General features: G+C 49.4%; 7 protein-coding genes across 7 annotated transcripts; 3 read left to right on the top strand and 4 right to left on the bottom strand.

The window, feature by feature from the left end:
- Positions 1-1,985: 1,985 nt before the first annotated feature.
- Positions 1,986-4,602, top strand: tktA (transketolase tktA; the record flags this gene model as incomplete). Its single annotated transcript, XM_022529576.1, has 6 exons — positions 1,986-2,039; positions 2,341-2,483; positions 2,547-2,631; positions 2,696-2,990; positions 3,060-4,423; positions 4,489-4,602. The coding sequence occupies 6 exons, from the start codon at positions 1,986-1,988 to the stop codon at positions 4,600-4,602; spliced, it is 2,055 nt and encodes a 684-aa protein (XP_022392192.1).
- Positions 4,603-5,150: 548 nt separating this feature from the next.
- ABOM_002445 (spermidine synthase) lies at positions 5,151-6,646 on the bottom strand (the record flags this gene model as incomplete). Its single annotated transcript, XM_022529575.1, has 5 exons — positions 5,151-5,431; positions 5,716-5,956; positions 6,012-6,159; positions 6,225-6,405; positions 6,616-6,646. 5 exons carry the CDS (start codon positions 6,644-6,646, stop codon positions 5,151-5,153), a joined length of 882 nt encoding a protein of 293 aa, XP_022392187.1.
- Positions 6,647-7,879: 1,233 nt separating this feature from the next.
- On the top strand, positions 7,880-8,958 carry ABOM_002444 (uncharacterized protein; the record flags this gene model as incomplete). The annotated part of the gene is made up of 2 exons (XM_022529574.1): positions 7,880-8,021; positions 8,078-8,958. 2 exons carry the CDS (start codon positions 7,880-7,882, stop codon positions 8,956-8,958), a joined length of 1,023 nt encoding a protein of 340 aa, XP_022392221.1.
- A 1,816-nt stretch (positions 8,959-10,774) lies between these two features.
- On the bottom strand, positions 10,775-11,515 carry ABOM_002443 (ubiquinol--cytochrome-c reductase subunit 8; the record flags this gene model as incomplete). The annotated part of the gene is made up of 4 exons (XM_022529573.1): positions 10,775-10,829; positions 10,907-11,084; positions 11,284-11,309; positions 11,484-11,515. The coding sequence occupies 4 exons, from the start codon at positions 11,513-11,515 to the stop codon at positions 10,775-10,777; spliced, it is 291 nt and encodes a 96-aa protein (XP_022392185.1).
- Positions 11,516-11,761: 246 nt separating this feature from the next.
- phb1 (prohibitin subunit PHB1) lies at positions 11,762-12,663 on the top strand (the record flags this gene model as incomplete). The annotated part of the gene is made up of 2 exons (XM_022529572.1): positions 11,762-12,085; positions 12,145-12,663. 2 exons carry the CDS (start codon positions 11,762-11,764, stop codon positions 12,661-12,663), a joined length of 843 nt encoding a protein of 280 aa, XP_022392186.1.
- Positions 12,664-13,016: 353 nt separating this feature from the next.
- On the bottom strand, positions 13,017-14,383 carry ABOM_002441 (25S rRNA (uracil2843-N3)-methyltransferase; the record flags this gene model as incomplete). The annotated part of the gene is made up of 2 exons (XM_022529571.1): positions 13,017-13,708; positions 13,780-14,383. The coding sequence occupies 2 exons, from the start codon at positions 14,381-14,383 to the stop codon at positions 13,017-13,019; spliced, it is 1,296 nt and encodes a 431-aa protein (XP_022392183.1).
- A 1,146-nt stretch (positions 14,384-15,529) lies between these two features.
- On the bottom strand, positions 15,530-18,271 carry ABOM_002440 (putative cell wall proline rich protein; the record flags this gene model as incomplete). The annotated part of the gene is made up of 1 exon (XM_022529570.1): positions 15,530-18,271. One exon carries the CDS (start codon positions 18,269-18,271, stop codon positions 15,530-15,532), a length of 2,742 nt encoding a protein of 913 aa, XP_022392184.1.
- Positions 18,272-20,343: the final 2,072 nt, after the last annotated feature.

Below are 20,343 nucleotides of genomic sequence, written 5' to 3'. Positions count from 1 at the left end.
TGGTTTTGTCTTTGGATGATTCTGTTACGTACAGTGTGCCGGTTCCCATGTATCCGCCAGCCGATTTTGTTTTTAGCGAATAATGAACGTGATGCTCATTGATATCGTGCCTTGCGGTAGTCCTTCCTGTTGGAGGGCGTCTCTTAAGGATTGAATGCGGGGTTGTCCAAGATATTTCAGTTGCTGTAGCCTGTCGCATATGGAAACGCGACGTGTCATGCATACAGAAGTCGGGCACGACCGGAGTTCAGCACATGAAACATGGTGATGAAACGAAGGCCGGCTCTATCCTCTCCGAATCATGATGTGGTCCTAGACGACGTTTCAGGACCACTCGACCTTCTCAGCGACCTACTGTGTACTTCGGGGTGTACTACTGGCTGCCACTAGGTACATACATGTCATCCCTTGTAGCATCAACTTAATGTACAGCTATCGGGTTGGCCTGATTGGGGAAGCCGTTGCTGGCAATCCGATTTGGTGGTTCCATAACTTTTTGAGGACCTGGGGACGAGAACATCTCGGTGTATAACTCTAACCAGGGATGTGTTTTCTAGTTGCTGATGAGATCCATGTCTACCCGCATATGACGTCCAATGGCTTTCGCAAAGTGTATATATTGCTGTACAGTATTTTTGTACAGACATACGGAGCACAGCAGTAGAGTCTGTACCGAAGTACTAGTGAGCACCCTGAGGAAAACCACCAATGTCCCTGGAATCTTTTGTTATTAAAAAAAATGTCTGAAAGCCCCCCTCCCTCTCGGATTAATTGACCTCCAAAGACAAGCGGAAAAATACTATATTCAGCAAAGTAAAAGAAAATTCTGGACGGTCGCATGGGGGTGCCATCGGAGTATAGTCGTCCGGGACCCAGACTTCGGTGTGTGTTGTTCGGACGACGGCCAGGACTACGCTGGTCCGGCTTATTATTTTCTATGGGGATGGGGAATTACTTTGGGTAATGTCCGTCGCCGTCTAGGTTCTTTAGAATTCTTATGGTAAGCATTACGGAGTCGATGTCCTTTACATGTGGAAGATGCGCGAGAGGGGCCAACGCATCCGTGATCTGTCATCTGCATTGAAAGGTCAATGGTTGATAACGTCGGTGCTTTATGCATGAGAGTTTCTGAAGGAGGGGTTTGGAGGGGTAGATGGCCTTTTTTTTTTTTTTTTTTGCGGAGTAGTACTTCGAATATCAGATCCGGTATCTTTCTCTATGATCGGGCCTTTTTCTGAGGATTAAGCCTTGTAGATAGATGTATTAATAATTACGACCTTTTGGATGAATGGTTTTAGGGTTCTCTTGGGTCAGGAGGCCCTTCGTTTCCAGCTCTTCCGTCATTCAAGTGGTTATTGTTGATTGCCGAATTCGGGGGAGAGGGGCACGGGTAGATTCCTGAGGCAGCCAGAGCTTGGGGATCCTCCGAAAGTTTCATTGAAACCGATCGACTGTCTGCATTGGATAGCATGCGGTTGGGCAAGCATGCGCTGTCAGACGGAGTCCTCAATGGCTAAGGTGTGAGGAAGGAAAGGGGATTATTGCCCTATTAGTGCCGGTTTGATATTTTGATTTTGATTTTCTTTTCTGCCAGAGTTCATTTTCTCAACAGAGATGAAATCAGGAGCAAAGTGACCGGTGAGCATCTCCAGCCCCACCGGAAGACATCATTCCTCCCCCACTTGCACCCAATCAGTGGGAGTCCTGGACCCCTCCATCATTATTCATTGCCATCCCAGCACGTCCTTTACTCTCTCTCCTCTTCTTCTTTCTTCCTTTCTCTCTCTCTCTCTCTCTCTCTTCTCTCTCCTCATCTCCTCTCCTCTCTCATTCTTCATTCCTCTTCATCTCTTCTTCCCTTGAATCTTAATTTACGAGGAAGAACAGGAATAGTAGGTCCCCTCCTCCTCCTCCTCCTCCTCCTTCTCAACCGTTGAGGTGGAAAGCTAGCTGTCTAACCTTCACCCGCATTAGACTCTGCAATCATGGGCTACACTGATTTGGATACATTGGCTGTCAACACGATCCGTGTTCTCGCGGTATGCTCTCTTCTCCTATCCCCTTCCTATTTGCCCGTCCCCGGTCTTCGAGTATTCGATAGAGAAATGGGGCGGCGTTGCAAAGCTCTGGCTCTGCCAACGTCATCCGTATTCTGGATCCGGTTGCCATGGGATGCCTTGCGGTTCATCACCGCCAAATGGCAATTACTGCCCCAGCGCCTTGATTCCCTCTTGACCCTCTTCCACAGCAAAGACCCGCCCATTGAGACATGGGGGCTATTGCAGAAGACCATTCCTTGTTATTGAGCGGTTGACATCATACTAATATCATGGTCTGTAGGTCGATGCCACCTCCAAGGCCAACTCCGGTCACCCCGGTGCCCCTATGGGCATGGCTCCCGTTTCTCACGTCCTCTTCAACAAGTTCATGAACTTCAACCCCCAGAACCCCGACTGGGTCAACCGTGATCGTTTCGTTCTCTCGTAAGTTCCCCGTGTTGTTACTCCCCTAATTCTAGGACTCCTTGATGATAACTCTATTTCCAGTAACGGCCACGGTTGCATGCTCCAATATGCTCTTCTCCACCTCTTCGGTTACCAGCTCTCCCTGGATGACCTGAAGAACTTCAGAGTATGTCTCCTAACTTAAACCAGAGTTCGATAGAACTAGCCGGTCTAACTGGATTCCCCCGTAGCAACTTGACAGCATCACCCCCGGTCACCCCGAGGCTCACGACACCCCCGGTGTTGAGGTCACCACTGGCCCCCTTGGTCAGGGTTTCTCTAACGCCGTTGGTCTGGCTATTGCCCAGGCTCACACTGCCGCTATCTACAACAAGCCCGGCTACGATCTCATCAACAACTACACATACACCTTCTTCGGTGATGGCTGTGCTATGGAGGGTGTTGCCAGCGAGGCTGCCTCTTTGGCTGGTCACCTGAAGCTTGGTAACCTCATTGCCATCTACGATGACAACCATATCTCCATCGGTAAGCGATTAAATCTCTTCGATTGTCTTTGTGGCGGTTTGACTAAACGTGTATTCTCGCATTGAACAGACGGTGACACCAAGTGTGCTTTCACTGAGGATGTCATGAAGCGCTTCGAGTCCTACGGCTGGCACCACGTTTGGGTCAAGGACGGTGATAACGACCTTGCCGCCATTGAGAAGGCCATCCAGGAGTGCCGTGAGGTTAAGGACAAGCCCTCTGTCATCCGTCTTACCACCACCATCGGTTTCGGCTCCAAGCTGCAGGGTACCGGTGGTGTTCACGGTAACCCCCTCAAGGCTGATGATGCCGAGAGTGTGAAGACCAAGTTCGGCTTCGACCCCAAGCAGAGCTTCGTCGTCCCCCAGCAGGTCTACGACCTTTACCACAAGACTGCTGCTCAGGGTGCTGCTAAGGAGCAGGAGTGGAACCAGCTCTTCGAGAAGTACGCCACTGAGTACAAGGATGAGCACGCTGACCTCACTCGTCGTCTTGCTGGCAAGCTTCCTGAGGGTTGGGAGAAGAGCCTGCCCACCTACAAGCCTACCGACTCCGCCGTCGCCTCCCGTAAGCTGTCCGAGGCCGTCCTGGAGAAGGTCCACAGTGTCGTCCCCGAGCTGCTTTCCGGCTCTGCTGATCTGACTGGTTCCAACAACACCCGCTGGAAGAACGCCGTCGACTTCCAGCCCCCTGAGTACAACATCGGTGACTGGTCCGGCCGTTACCTCCGCTACGGTGTCCGTGAGCACGCCATGGCTGCTATCATGAACGGTCTTGCCGCCTACGGTACCATCATCCCCGCTGCCGGTACTTTCCTGAACTTCGTCTCCTACGCTGCCGGTGCCGTCCGTCTGTCCGCTCTCTCCCGCGTTCGTGTCATCCACGTCGCTACCCACGACTCCATCGGTCTGGGTGAGGACGGTCCCACTCACCAGCCTATTGAGACCCTGGCTCACTTCCGTGCTCTCCCCAACTGCATGGTCTGGCGTCCCGCTGACGGCAACGAGACCAGCGCCGCCTACTACTCTGCCCTCACTTCCAAGCACACCCCCAGCATTCTGGCCCTTACCCGTCAGAACCTGCCCCAGCTTGAGAACTCCAGCATTGAGGCTGCTCTGAAGGGTGCCTACGTCGCCATCGAGGCCCCCAACGCTGCCGTCACCATCATCTCCACTGGTTCCGAGGTCAGCATCGCTATCGAGGCTGCCGCTTACCTCAAGGAGAAGCACAACGTTGTTGCCCGTGTCGTCTCCGTCCCTTGCTTCGAGGTCTTCGATGCCCAGGACAAGGAGTACAAGCTCAAGGTTCTCCCCGACGGTATTCCCGTTCTCTCCGTCGAGGCTGCCTCCACCATGGGTTGGGAGCGCTACGCTCACGAGCAGTTCGGTCTCAACCGCTTCGGTGCCTCCGGCCCTTACAAGCAGGTCTACGAGGTACGCTACCTGTTCCGATTCCTATCATATCTTGTTGAAGAGATGCTAACTTTGCGGTCCTATAGAAATTCGAGTTCACTCCTGCCGGTATCAGCAAGCGCGCCCTCGCTACCATCGACTTCTACAAGGGCCACCCCGTGCGCTCCCCTATCAACCGTGCTTTCCAGCAGATTCTGTAGATGTCCTTTGTTAGCGTGATGATGCCTTTTACGTTTTGTTTAATGAATCCATGGGACGATGTTGATTTCTGGGAGCAAAATATCCAGGGAGAAGTCCTATGATTGATGATTTCGTGTGAAAATTCCCTTTTGGTAGATTTAGAGGGACGAGGTCAAAAATGAAGAATACCATGTTTTATGTTCAAACCCACTCGATTATAAGTGTATTGTGCAGTAGTTCAATGAGAAACAGACTTAAATGACGATTACTGTTACATCTACAAAGAAGATCTCAAGGGCAACATGCTACTTCATACAAAAATACTTTTTATCCTTTATTGCTGTATGCCACGGACAAGGCTGCCCGTCTCTGTAGAACACGAGGAAGACATCATCACAAAGAAGGGAAAATATAATAAAGACAAAGAAGAACAAAGAGAAAAAACCCTTGTTGTATTCATCATCATCAAATCATCATCGATTATCCGCCACCATGGCGCCTCTAGATGGAAAACAGCGTCCGCCCCAAACAGATTTCATTCAAAAGGGTGTAAAGGACCAATGTCAATCTAGTTGTTCAGAGCCTTACGGGCAAAGTTGGGGAGAACGAAGCTAGCCCGGTGGATATCCTGGTTGTAGTAGCGGCAGAGACGCTCCTCCTCCTCGGCAGACCACTTGCGGACGGGCTCGCGAACGTTGCGGGTGGCGTCCTTGCAGCAGACCATGAAGCCAATCTGGCCGGAGGGGTAGGTGGGGATGGTGGTGTAGGCGTATTCGGCGACGGGGAAGACCTCCTTGCAGGCCTTCTTGAGGTCGGTGATCAGAGAAAGGTGCAGCCATTGGTTCTCGGCTGCAAGTGTGAAAATGCTAACCCAAACCGATTCCCGGGGGGAGTCGGGTGGTTTGGGGCGTAATCTGGTTAGTTTCATGCTCTTCCGGTTCATTTACGGGTGATCAACATGGAAAGGTGGAGAGGTGGAGAGGGGGACAGTGAGCAATTGCGGGGGAAAGGTAGTACAAAAGAATAGAGGGATAATAGAAAGGGGAGGGAGAGGGGGAAAGAAATGAAGGAATGAAGAGCAGGAAGGATTTCGGGCAGCCACAGGCAGATAGGGAGAAGGAAAGGCGACGAACAACCTTGTGTGGTGATGACACCTCCCTCACGGAGCGCATCGCGCAGGAGCTCAAAGTAGGGCTTCTGGAAGAGGCTCTCAGCAGGACCCTCAGGGTCGGAGCTGTCAGTGATGATGACGTCGAACTCGTTCTGGTGGGTCTTGAGGAACTCGAAGCCATCGCCGACGTGGGTCTTGACGTTGGGGTGCTGGAAGCCGATGCTCATGCCGGGGAGGTACTTCTTAGAGAGACGGATGACGGCCTGGAACAATAAAGTAAGTTCAAGTTTACCCAGAAATGAACCCAGGGCGGTATACCTCATCGATATCGCACAGGATGGCCTCCTCGACGGTCTCGTGCTTGACGACCTCACGGAGGACACCGCCATCTCCACCACCGATGACCAGGACCTTCTTGGGGTTGGGGTGAGAGTTCATGGCGAGGTGGGTGATCATCTCCTGGTAGCTGTATTTAATTAGCCGATGTGCCTCTCAACCCGTGGGGGTAAAGTTTGAACAAAGGCGACGTACGAGAACTCATCCCGCTCAGTGCACTGGATGACATTGTCCAGGACGAGGACAGTGCCGTAGTCACTGCTCTCGAAGATGAGGACATCCTGGTACTTGGACTTCTCGTGGTGCAGGATCTGGTTGACCTTGAGGTTCATGGCCTGACCAGGCCACATGCCGGACTGCTCGGAGAACCAGCCATCTGAACAGGAAAAGTGATGTTAGCGAATGCATACCAAGCATTAAAAGGGACCACCATCGCCATGCGACGCAATTGAAGTCCCGATTCGATCCAATCCGAGATTTTATCACCGTCGAGGGGGCAGCTTGGTTGGGTGATGAGGCGGGGTATCTTTGGATTGATGGAGGGGCACATTTGGTGACGACGGCGATCATGAAGAAAGATACGTACCCTTGATAGTGGGGTGAGTGATCTCGGACATGGTGATGGAGTGGGAGAAGTGCGAACGAAAAAGGGTATGAGAAGCACGAGAAGGTAAACGTCGAGAGAGAGAAGAAGAGAAGGAGGAAGAGAGGCGAGAAGAAAGAGAAAGCGAAGATGCGCGCGCCAAGTGGGGGTTCATCGATATGCGTATTTTGGGTATCGAACGTCGTGTATTGGGGTTACATCCGTATTTTTGAGAAATTTTTCCTCTTCTCTTCCGTTTTGGGGGTGGGGATTTGGGCGCTGTTGACGGAGGACTCGCAAACCCATAGAAGTCTTTTCTTTGAGAATACTTCCGTGTAGGACAAGGCAATTGATGGGTCAATTGAGCACTCTAGCCCTTTCCCAAAGACTCAATTGAGCGTAGTCATTGGTCCATTTCTAGAAATGAAGTAAGGACAAACTGTTAGCGGGCCCATCCCATTTTACCCTAAAAGGGAAAACTATCGCCGCCATGATCCCCAGACAACGAGATCGATAAGACTGTGAGAAAGCGAAGGCATACAAGCAACAGGAACAGAAATATGGGCGAAAGGAGAGAGAGGTCAGTTATACTAGTCCAGACCCTTGGAAGATGCCCAACCACACCTATATCTATAAATTATATTGTCTAAATATCTCCCACTGCTCAAAGCAAAAGAGTTGGTGATTTGACTTCCAGGTCAATAGAGAAGCACAACCCAGCGATTCAACTTGAGTGACGCTGACAGTCATGTCAGTCTAGCATACATCTTGGGGAACAACGTTCAGCCCCAAGAATTAGCCTTATAGTTTCTAAACATAGATGCGTATTTAGTTCCTGCATACTGACCCTGGGAATCTATGCAGACCCTGGGGTATATCCGTTTATCTATCCACTGCTATGGCCTTATTTGTCTAGGTGATCAAAGTATACAACCTAATATACCTATGACTTTCTACAATGATGGACCTTTGGATCACATTCCATACCCGGTATCATCATGCAACAAAAGCCACCGGAACATGACAGATTATGTCTATCCCCTCTATGTGCGTGTGTTTCGTTGATAATCTGTGTGAATGTAGCCAATCCATCCACTGTCAGCGTAACCCCAGAAACGTATTACTACCCCAGGTCAGTCACACCCAGACTTTATCCCCACAAAACCACACCCACCCATACGTATAATGCACACGCACTCACCCCCATGCTCACCAAAGAACACACCATTTCTCTACAAAAGCCACGCACAAAGTTACAATTTACAAAATGAGTAACTTGTCAACAGACTCACCAACAATCCAGGCAGACCAGCATGCAACTGAAGTCCTTCGACTATTCCGCGCAAAATATGACGCTTTCTACAAGAATGGCGCGGAAAGTGCAGCCCGTCAGTTAGCCTCTCAAACGGGTGTGTATGTCCCAGAGAGAAGGGTAAAGATGCCCACTAACAGAACGAATCCAAAGACATGGCCCACTTCAGCCAGACGGCAGTTGAGTTCCTAGCCACCTTGATATCGATGCCAGAATCTATCAAGTTCAATGTCAGAGAAGGCCTCGTGAGATGGATGTCAGACATTGTAGAGGGAAGACGCAAATCCACCACCGTGGTGCCGTTCCTCGAGATCCTGGTGGGGGGCATCAAGAGCAGAAACAAGGGGGTCGACAGTTTCGACATCTGGAACGCAGTAAACAGGCACTTTGGGAACAGCAATACCAAGCTCATCTTCCCGTTCCTGGGCCTCCCCTATGAGCTCCGTCTGATCATCTACGACAACTACTTTGAGCTCGAAACCGCCAGCTCCAGCAAGAAGCTGATCGATCATATAGTTCCCCGTAGCGAGAATAGGCTCTCTCTGATAGCTACCAACCAACAGATCTATACTGAAGCTCGCAAGGTTCTCTATACGAACTTCGCCTTCGGGCTGAAAAGCGTGCCTCATCTACGACAATTCTTTAACAATCTCAGAGGCTACAGCTACCAGATTATCCGCAAGTTGCAGATTGAAGATGTTTCTACTGAGCATGTGAATGTGCTTGCACAGATATTATCTGGTCATGGACTGCTGGGCGTGCGATCTCTCAAGTTGGTAGCAACTCCACATTATATGGGTCCGGCGTCTCTCAGGGCCCAAGTCGGAAGAACTAGGAAGCTCCCTACGTACCCGGTGTTTAAGAAGAAGTTGCGCACAGCTGTGGACAAATTGTTCTATCGCAGCGGTTTTTCGATTCCTAAGCCGCCCACACTTATCTTGATTTATTTCCGTAAGGTCCAACCTGGGATTTCGCATTCCCTAAATTTTGGGCAGTCTCTGTTACTTGGAAGGAATAGTCTAGCGCTGGAGTGAGGTACTGAGAGTCGGTAGGTCTGTCGTGCATTCTGTTGGGATAGTAGCAATAGATGTTTTAGGACAGGTTATTTGGATGGTTGAAAATCACAGTTGTACCTTTTGAAAGCAGCTTCGTTACTCTCTATCACAATCTGACCCTGTGTGGATTGAATGAGCATTTTAGCTATTAGTATGCTGGCACAAGTTACATAGAACGCTTTCAGGAAATAATGATATAAGGCTGCTCAAGGACCGCTTTCAGGACGGTAACACTGTCACGATTATCTTCGCTAGAAGCTTCCCCAGGAAACTGCGCAAGCGCATAGGCAGCCCAAGACCTTACAAAGACATCGTTATCCTTGAGACATGTCTGGAAAATAGGGACCCCAGCCTTAGAAGCTTTGTATGCTACAAGTTCATCCTTAGCGCCCCTACGTTACCTTTCGATCATCTTGCAGAACTCAATGTGTGAGGCTCTTTCCTCGTGATTCTTCGCCCGATTCACAAAACTTCTGTACAACTGATGCATTTTTGCTTCAAACTCAGAGTCTGTTTCTTCCCTGCAGATTCCTGACATTTAGATTGGTTGGCACCATTTGGTAAGATCGTATCCGCATAACACAGGGCCAAGTGTACCAGGTGGTCAATCAAAAAGACTCGGTCAGAGGTGGACGGATCCCCAAGAATTTTCAAGAAGTAGGGGACAGCATAGGCAGTGGTTTCATAGCGATCGCCTTAGAATATGTTACCGCAGAGGGATTCCTGGGTGCCCTCTGGTAGTTCTATGTTTGTTGAACGAAGAGCTCGTAGTTAAGTGGGGACCTCCCACACGCTCTCATAGACATGACGGGGGGAGCCCCAATCAATAGGATTGAGAAGGTCGAGGGGATTAGCTCTGTCATTCTGATATATCTCTAAGGACCAGCAGAAAATCGAAAATTCTAATTGCGAGAGTCATCGTTTGCGGACAAACATGTGGTTAAATCCGAGGCTGAGGGCTCAGGAGAGACAACGTCTCAGCTCTGCCTAAAAGTCACATAGTGTCCAACAACATGCTTACTTTTCTGTATTTCCTTCAACTTCTGGAGCTGTTCATATGAAGTGGTTGACAGACACTCAATGTAAAGGGGTACTAGCAGCCTAGCAGATATACTCTCTAATCATCCAATTAAAGAGGCGATTGTTTTGTGGCAGAATAATTGAACGGTTAGCTCATCATATAAGAAGCATTAATACTCCTGTGGTTGAAAGAGATTCCCTGAAGCAGCCTCTGACTTGATCATCTATGACAACGCGTTTTGTAGTAAAATGAACTTTATTGGTAGAGTTAGTAGGTACTACTACTAGTAGTATACTGTATGGACTCGGTAGATGTTCAATCCCAGGCGGTCGACCGCCTTCCTATATCGGCCCAACAAAAGCGGCCCTGTTTGCAACCTGGGTGAATTGGCCAATCACGATTAGTGGATCCTATGCCAAATTCAAGTTATTTGATTGGAGCTTCTCCCAAATCCATGCCAACAACCTGCCCACATAGAAACATCTTACTACTAGTAGTATCTACTTGCCAGACGGTAAATAACTCGTGTCTAATTTCTCGTTACTAGCGTGGGTATAAACATAGCATTCTTGTCTGATCTGAGGCACGAGAAACAGATCCATGACACCGGATTACAGTCGCAAGAGTCATACGCATCGTAGCATAATAGAACACAAGAGGCCAAGGTTTGACAATGGAACACACAGCGCATTCGATTGCTTCTAGTTACTGTACATTGCAATCCCACTCCTTTATCCTCCAGTTTGAAATCATAGCACCAAGTTATATAACCATTTACTCGTCACCACCCTCAGCAAGGCGGCCAGGCTTGGAGTTGAGGTAGTGGTTCCTAAACGTCAAAAGTTAGTCACTGGTTTACCTACAGCCAATAGCCAATTGTGAATTGACTGAAATATCAACACGTACTTCTCAATAGCCCAGTCCATGGCGGCGTAGGCGATGATGAAAGGAGGGGCGACGTAGAGAACCTGGTGTCTGAATCTCCGGAAGGTGTTGAAGAAAGCAGCGTGGGCGGTACCAGCCAAGGGGCGCTGACGGTTGGGAGACAGAGAGTAGGAGGCGATGCGCTGGGGGGTAGGGCAACCTAAAAAAGGATATGGGTATCAGTATTGATGTCGGGTGGAAATGACACCTCGCGTCTCTCTGCTGGCAAGTGCGCAATCAATGGGATTCATGTTTTGAATTTGCTAAGTTTAAGTCCTTAAAAGCGTCCAATTGATCGTGCTCGTTCTCTTCAAGATGGCGCAAGATTTCTCACTGTATGGGAGGGCCGTGGGACCTACCGAATTCACCCCAGTTACCCATGAAACTATTTAGATCATATCGTTAGCCACATTTGTCTTCATTATACCCCACATAGCATCAGATACAGAGCCATCATGGCGTGAATTGCAAAGCACAGGCCGGCCTAGTTGTACCGCACCCGGCAGGAAGACCCAGGGAGCAAAAGCCCATGACAACACCAAGTACAGGGGCTACTTACACTCCGTTCTTAGGATCCACGTGGCCACCCATTTTGAAAGAATGCGTCTGGAAATTGAACGACTGGGAAATGCGGAGAAGGTGGAACGGACGAGACTAAGGGCAAAGAGAAAGACGAGGTTCGAGTTCGGGCCAAAACGGCGAAGTTGGGAAGATGAGGTTTCCGTCCGGCACTAGTCCGCATCGGGACAGCATGCGAAAAGCCCGACATCATCAAGTCAATCCAACCCTTCGAAGCTCCTCATCGACCTATCATTCTTGAACAGTCCCCCTTTCACCATGGCGGCAAACGGTCTCTACAACATCTACCGTCTGGCTCTCCCCGTCGCCACGGGTGCCCTGATCTTCAACAACTCTATTTATGACGTTCGTGGCGGTTCCCGCGCTGTCATCTTCGACCGGTTGTCTGGTGTGCAGGAGAAGGTCATCAACGAAGGCACCCATTTCCTTATCCCCTGGTTGCAGAAGGCGATCGTCTACGATGTTCGGACTAAGCCCCGTAACATCTCCACTACCACTGGAAGTAAGGACTTGCAGATGGTCAGCTTGACACTGCGTGTTCTCCACCGTCCTGAGGTCCCGAAGCTGCCGGCCATCTACCAGGTAAGATACATGCCCAGGAGATCGATATGATTTTTGGCCGGTATTAATGGCCATTTTAGTCTTACGGTACCGATTACGATGAGCGTGTTCTCCCCTCCATCGGTAATGAAGTCCTCAAAGCCATCGTCGCCCAGTTCGACGCCGCCGAGCTCATCACCCAGCGTGAAGCTGTCTCGAACCGTATCCGCACAGATCTCATGAAGCGTGCAGCACATTTCAACATTGCATTGGAGGACGTCTCCATTACACACATGACCTTCGGAAAGGAATTCACCCGCGCCGTAGAGCAGAAGCAGATTGCCCAGCAGGACGCCGAACGGGCCCGTTTCATCGTTGAAAGAGCCGAGCAGGAACGTCAGGCCAACGTTATCCGTGCGGAGGGTGAAGCCGAGAGTGCCGATATCATCAGCAAAGCCGTTGCCAAGGCCGGTAGCGGTCTTATCGAGATCCGTCGTATTGACGCCAGCAAGGAGATTGCGCAGACACTATCGACCAACCCGAATGTCACATATCTCCCTGGTAATGATGGCAAGGAAGGTGGTAAGAACACCAGCCTCCTTCTGGGGCTGAGGAGCTAAACGCGGTGTCCTGGTGTCGTTTAATTTTCCGATCTCCTTTTCCTTCCACTCTCGCCTGAATTGATGTTGTATTTTTTGAACCTTCCAACTGGACGGATCTATCTGGGCGTGCATGATCTCCCCTGGCGAATGATGTTGTATGGCTGGCTTCACTTTTCCTTTTACTCTTTACCCCTTTCGACCAACTTGTAGCAATAGCATATCCATTCCTCTCTACATATAATCCAAGTGACTTGGATGGGGCAGCTTGCATTAGATAACGGTGATGGTATCATTCTGTGAATCAAGCAATCCTAATCTCACAATAACGGCCTGTATTGCTTATTCCCACAAAACTTCATACAACCCCTCCACTAATTATCCAACCTCCGATAAATATGGACCTGATACCGCATATCCTCCAACCCAGCCCCTTCACCCACATCATATCCCAGCCTAGCCGTATCTCTCCTCCACCACCGTGAATCTTGCGAATAGATCTGTTCCCACTTCCCCTCCGCAACAGAAAGAAGCGTATGATCCAAGAGGAACTTCATAGGATACTTCCGTTCCTGTATAGTAGCAGACGCCGCGCCTTCCTGCGCTTTACCCTTGCCGAGTTTCAACGTGGAATAGCTGCCCGGACTATCCACCACAAGAAGCAGAGTCCCCGGTCGGACGAGGTCTGTCGTGCGGAGCAAGAAAGCAGTTGTTTTCGCCATAGAAGTAGAGAAGAGTTCATTCAACGTGAACATGAGCGTCACCATGACGGTAGTATTGCCCTTATCCGAAGGGCCAAGATGGAGAAGATCCTTAAGCTGCTCCTCCGAGATAGAAAGAACATCCGAGCGTTTGAACCTAACCGCGAAGCCAGCAGCATCCTCACCCTCTTTCTCACCATCGCCACCCTTCCCGAGATTCAACAAAGGCGCCGGATGGGACTTCGTCCCCATCACAGCCGGGGACCGAATAGTATAAGACAGTCGATCAACAACGCTCGACCAGTCCGCAATATCAACAGCCGTCACCGAGAGAGCAGGATGACTTAACGATTTCGGCGCAGCGCCTGATCATCATCAGCAGCAGCAGCAGCAGCAGCAGCAGGATCACCCCCATCCAAAGAAACACCAGCAATACCAGCAGAAAGCGCATCCGCCCTCTCAACCCCACCCACCGAGTCCCTCCAAGCAGCCGCCAGAGCAACGATCTCTGCACCCGCGCCGCCCCCAATACAAACAACATGATTCGACCCAGTAGAAGACATCAACCCACCATCCTGCTGCATCAGAACCTTCAACAAGGACCTGAAAACCCCCGCGTAGCCCAGCGCCCTAGACGCGCTCCATCGCAACGCATAGGCCCTCAGCAGATCCTCATTCGCATCGGTAAACGCAGAGTCAAAGTCGCGATTGTAAAGATGAGACTTGATAGTCTGGACCAGCGTCTTGATATCCAACTGCCGAGACTCTGGGGTACTAGTAGCATCTGTAGTAGCATCGCTGCCACTCTCATTTTTTACAACATTCGCATTCCCACCATACACATCATTCAGCAAAGCCGACCTGAACACATTCAGAAGTAACTGCTGCAGCGTCACCGGAATGGTCGCCGAGAGATCGATCTGGTTGATCTCCTCGGATTCCGTCTGCGGTTTGGCTTGTCGTCGAGGGGCCGGCGCGGGCTTCTTTTTCTCCTTCTTGTTGTCGCGGGTGTGTTGCCCTTGGGAGGACTTTTTGGGCATAGTTGAGCGTGGTGGCCCCATTGTTTGAATTTTTCTTGTGCTTTTTCTTTTTTTATTTGAGGGGTTTGATATAGGGATCGCTGATGGCGTTGCTGAAGAATTGTATTTTTTTGGGTTCGGCTGTGGGGCACCGATAAAGATTTATATATAAATGGTGTGGAGAGTTACCACAGGCTCTCCGGGACAATGTGTGAGAAGTTGAGATATTATATTTTCTTTGCAGTTTACAGAGATCCGATCTAGATGGATTGATTGTCTTGACTTGTTGACTGTACTTTGGTTCAGCAGTGCAGTTCAGTCATATTTCTACTATGCATGCCTGAGATGTAAGGCAATGATGAATTTGAGCTACTGCCTTGAGCTCCTCTTTCTAGTCCGCGCAAGTGATCAATGGGGAGTTCCTCTTTCACCGTCCCAGAATGTCAGAATGCTGGCATGTCCACTGCAATGACAGATTGGATAAAACCTGCACAGTTTTTACATTTGAGACCTACTCCTAGGGCCCCGACAATGAAACGATAATACTATGCAGCCAAGTGCTGGAAATAACAGGTAGTAGTATTGACAGAGAGTGTAGATTTGATACTCTATTCATAGCTTCCAGCTCGTAGACTCGGATGCCAATAATCAGAAAGCCTCACAGTATATTGACCGGCACCTCCAACGGTTGGCCGTTCAATTTAGAAAGATGGAAAGAAAAGATCCCATATTAACATGGCCAAGGGCATGAATACCACATGGGTCAAATAAAAGACTAACAGGCAAAGTGCACATCATATGACCGCCAAAATGAATCGGAATAGGCAAAGAAGAAAAAATGCGGGAAAAAAAAGGCTCTGAACGATAAACGAAAGACAATCAGAGAATGATATGTCCATAAATTGTAACCGGACATTAATGAAAGACGAGAAATGATGTAAAGAGAGCGTTGAACTCTTACGCTTGTAAACACATATCAAAAGAGATTCGTCAGTTAGCCCAACGCGACAAGTGGGCCGACTGGAGAAAATAGAGGGAAAAAAAATAAAGAAAAAAGGGCGAAGCCAATAGAAAAAAATAAACGATCTTCCAAAGACCACGTCGAGGGAATCATGCCAGGATAACTATGTACAAGAAGCGGATTCCTTTGTAGGATCGAGGTTTTGGTCATGACAACTGTTCTTCTGGGACTGCACTCTCATTCAATTTGTCCTTGTCCTTTGTCTTCCAAAAATGCATCAAGCGGCTGATCCGGTGGCTTTTCTTTTTCGCTTTCTCCGGTTCATCGCTCGGCGGCTTTTCCTCATAACTCAGCTTACTCCTTTCTGCGTGAGACCCCACAACCAACTTGGAAAGGCTGGCCAAACTTGATCGCTTCGAACTATTGGCCTGGCTACTGCGCCTATTAACGGCCGCAGAAAATGACGCAGAGCGATCTGTAGACAGCCGGGGCCGAGGAAAGAAGGTCGCTGAGAATCGGTTCAGAGGGTTTGTTGTTGTTGATGCACTGCTAGTTAACGAAGGCACATCTTCAACAGATGCATGAGGAAAGTCCATAGAAGGGTTGTAAGGACTCGAAAATTTACGGTCGGTGGAGGAAGTCGTGATCGAGCGAGGGGCATCTGATGAAGAGCCAGTGAAGTCAGGAGATGGAAAGGAGGAGTTAGACAAAGAACTACCACCCTGAAGAGAGAAGGGAGGGATATTTGGGGTGAGTTCAATGGGTGAAGTTGAAGGCCGATTATCAGCCGGTAGAAATCGTGGAGAAACATCGGGACTAGGAGGGACTCCCAGTCTGCGTTGCCAAAGCTCCTGTTTGATTATCTCCGCTGGTCCTGGGCTCTTCGGTCGAATGCTGAAAGGGTTTTTTGCATTATGAAGCTGGCTAATGGCACACTGTTGTCCCACGAGACGGCCGCTGTCCTGATATGTAGAGACAGCGTTAGGCTCTGTCGGTTCAGGTAGCCCGTCTTTCTGAATGCCGAGACCCGACTGTTGTGTATTGACTTCGCTTGTGTGTTCCCGAGTGAGGGTGTCTGAGCTAACTTTGCCATCCTCTGATTGGAGGTCGACACTTTCAGCACCGGAGGAAACAACCTGTACCGGAATATTTTCATCGCTGTGCTTGGGAGATTCACTTGTAGCTGCCAGAAAAGCATCTTCCTCTTCTTCGTAGAACACATCCGGGTTTTCTAGCGACGCATTATTCGCGAGACGCGCCTGGTTGAGGAAGCTACGGTCAAAAGGCGGCATTTCCGGGGCACTTTCTGCACGTCGGTGATAGCGCATTTCTGGCCCGACAAATTCACCTCGTCGTCCACCACTATACATCCGTTTTGTTGCTGCTGAGAAACTGCTCTCAGGGGCACCGCGGGATCGCCCATCAGGAGTATTAAAAGGTCCCAGAGCTGCATCCAGATCGATGATTGGGCTCAGAGCATCATTCTGTGTGGTTTGTTCGTAGAAGCTCCGTGGCTTCCACGAATTTTCCAGGGTAACGTGAGGTTCAAGTTCAAATGTTGTCTCTTTCGATTTTGGAGCAGCGGGGTTGGTAGGGGTCCGAATAATGACGATATCCTCATCATCGTCAAAATTCACGTCCACTGCTGATCCGAGATCTGAATTGGCCCTTGTAATTGCTGGAGGTGTACTTTCGGACTGATTCGTCTCGTCCTTCGTCTCATCCTTCTTCGATTGATGGCGCTTCCCCTTTCCCCGGGTAAGAATGGCCCCAGCCCAAGAACGTACTTTCTTCTGCCTTTTCTTAGTCTTCGACTTTTTCTTCGAGGCAGACGTAGACTCAAACGACCCACGGGCATCCTCGGTGGATGCATATGAATCACCATCGTCGGAAGAAGAGTGTCTTGAGGATTCTGCCCAGCGACTGTCATCGCCATGATGTCTCCTCAATGCGGCGTCAATGATCCCCGAAGATATACTTTTGCGAAAACGAGAGTGTCCTGTGGCAGAGAGAGGCCGTTTCATCCGAGATGCATCATCGATTCCACTGATCGTGTTGGGATCGAGCATCAGAGATGCGTCCGCGGTTCTCGGTCTCGGCTTCTGGGTTCGATCCACAGATGATGACAGCTCACTTGTAGATGGACCAGGCTTTTCGCTATTTCTAGCTGTATCCTCCGGTCGTACTGTGCTTCCAGAACCCTTCGAGATTTCGGAAATGGGACGCTCGTTGGTGAGACGGTCGCTTGCTGTTTCAGATTGGACAACGGATAAGGATTCATCATTAATCACAATCTGGGGAGATGCAGGAGGAGTAAATCGACCTAAAGTAGTTGCTGAATAACAGGTGGGTCTAAGAGCCTCGTCAGATGCATTAAGATCACGCTTTGCGTCTGTTGAGAATAGTGGCGCGCTTCCGACAGCGGGCTTCAGATCGAGCGTGTTCGATATAGCAGTTAGATCAACACTGGAGATCGCCGCCGAGCGCCGATGGGCATGGCGACGCTTTCCAGGACCACCCGCACTAAAACCCGGCCCAGGAACGGGGAGCTTCGTCGGCGTTGTATTGGAGTTTACCTCATTACCCAGACTCGCTTCCACTGGCCCAGAGCTTACGAGTTGCTCCCCGCCAACGAACTCGCTACATCGGCGACGATGTCCACCTGCTCGATTTACGGGGAGGTTCGGCATCGAGGGTTGCGATGAATGTGCGGATCCCGGGTTAAAAGAAAAGGCGGGAAGGGGTGGAGGTCCGCCAGATTGGGCAGTCGAAGTTTGAGTTGTTGCATCTGGATCCCGCGCTGGAAATATAAACGGTGGGTTTGGGAGTGGTGTGGACATTGTCAGATTGCGGCGATTGTGTCTGCCGGAGAACCGATCCGCAGAGTCGAGATACTGGGAGAATGCTGACGAAGTCTGCGGCTGCAGAGGAAGAGAGATCGAAGCCATTGTCGACCCTGATAACGTCGAAAAACCAATTGCGAAATCCACCACGAGCCAACGACTGTCCGGTTAAACCCGGAGTAAGTGATCCAGACGCACAGATACCTCCAGACCACTATGACTTCCCTATGACCAATGGAAAGCCCGATGTTGTCTGGAGGCCTTCAATTTCCCATTGGCACCATTGATTATGCTGCACCCTAGCCACGCAGCCTTGTATCACCAAGTATCGAAACTTTATATCGTCGAACGGAGATGGAGCCGGAAAAACGACGCTGCGTATATCGACTACACCGAGAATGTTGACCAATCGAGCGATTCCGAGATGAACTGATGTGCAGGAAATGTGCTAAAGCCGAGAAGAAAGGTCTGTTTGTTACGCCGGCTACGAAGGATAATACTGTAAGGAGCGGACGACCCCGGAAAGGCCACGGAGTCTGGGACGGAGCGTCGGAAGCAGAGGGAAACGAGTGAAAGAGTGTGGAAAGAAGTAAAATAATAAAAATGAACAAAACAGTCAAGTGATAGCGAGAGAACGAACGGTAGAGAAAGGGAAAGAGGAGGGAAGAGGAGAAGAGGGGGGGGAACGAGGAGACAGAGGATCAACCTGGAAAAAGGAAAATGAAGTTGAAGGAAGGAGAGAGAGGAGTGAATGGGATGCTGAGATTAGTAGTACCTAGTGTTAAAGGTAGAAAAGGCGCTGGCGTGCAGTGGAGAGGAGGAGAGACGGATGGCCGCAGGGGATGATTGGTTGGGAGCGCGGAGGGGCCGAGTCCGTACCATTCAATTACGGGTTATATTACGGGCGATGATTTTACTATTGGTGGTGCCCTCCCTTTAGCCGCTCCATCCGATCGCCAGTCTGTCGTGTGGAGAGACGGGCGAAGGAACCTCTTAACCCGATTATTATCGGGTTTCGTACCTGAATATGCTCCATAATATAGGCAGTATCATGGTGGAAAGTGAGAAGTATGGGGGATGTATATCACCAGATTGTCCCTGGCCTGATAGGTACGGTTACCTACAGGTCCATCCTTAGGTAGATTACAATTACCAGGTTCTATGCCTGATTGGGGTCTCTCGGATGGATGCAGCCTTTGTTGTTGTTGTTCTATCTGTTGTCATTGTTCCTGGACAAGAAAATAGTCTCGGACAGCTGGCAAAACAGTCTTGCAGAAATACAGAATGACTACTACTAGAGGAGTACCTTCTATCTCTTTGTTGCTTTGCTTGACACATTACGGAAACCATCGTAGGTGAACCTAGTGAAAGACGTCATAAACCAGTGTATTGCCACTGATACGAGCTCAATCCCTGGTTAGGGGGAAAAAGCAAAGCCCCAGTTGAGATCTCATTCCATCTCCGATGTCATCTGGTATTACCATGGAGGAAGGGAAAAACAAAAAAACAAAAAACAAATAGTACTAATCAAATCAACCATGGATCGAGATGATACCTTTTTTTCCCTTCTTCCAAACCCGTTGCCATTTACTGTGATAATTGTTTCAATAATAATAAAAATAAAAATGGCAGTGCTATTATTGAATTGTTGAAACCCACTCCCTCCAGGCATCAATACACTAAAGTGCCCGTACCTGAGTCGCCAACCAATGAAAAATTTCCGAGCAGACAGCAAAATCTCGCTTGTCTCAATGGAGTTGAACAGCCGCCACCACTACACGCATGAGACTAACTATTTTGGGCCGTAGTTTCATTAGGTCCCTAATAATGAGCGTAATGAAACTTTCCATCTTTGGCTGACGGTGCAGCAAGTGATCCTTGCAAAGGTTGACACGTCTTGTCTTATCCGGCAGGAGAAAACGATTCCAGAAGTAAAAATAATGATGAAAAGAAGAATGAAAGGAAGAAGGTAAAAAGAGAGCAAAGGAGGAATATTGAAACCGTAATTCGACAATCGTTCTTTGACGAGGTACTCCGTAGTGAGGACGACTAAGAATAGGTGTCGGCTAGTTATATTACACGGAATTTGTCATAGGTGCTAAGAATCCTCCTCTCATCGTACCTTTTTCTTATCAATTCATGGTCTTGCAGTTGCCAATGTATTTTGAACATTCTTT

This window comes from Aspergillus bombycis (assembly GCF_001792695.1).
Source record: "Aspergillus bombycis strain NRRL26010 chromosome Unknown contig00015, whole genome shotgun sequence".
Lineage (NCBI taxonomy): Eukaryota > Fungi > Ascomycota > Eurotiomycetes > Eurotiales > Aspergillaceae > Aspergillus > Aspergillus bombycis.
This window is presented reverse-complemented; position numbering and strand designations above follow the sequence as displayed.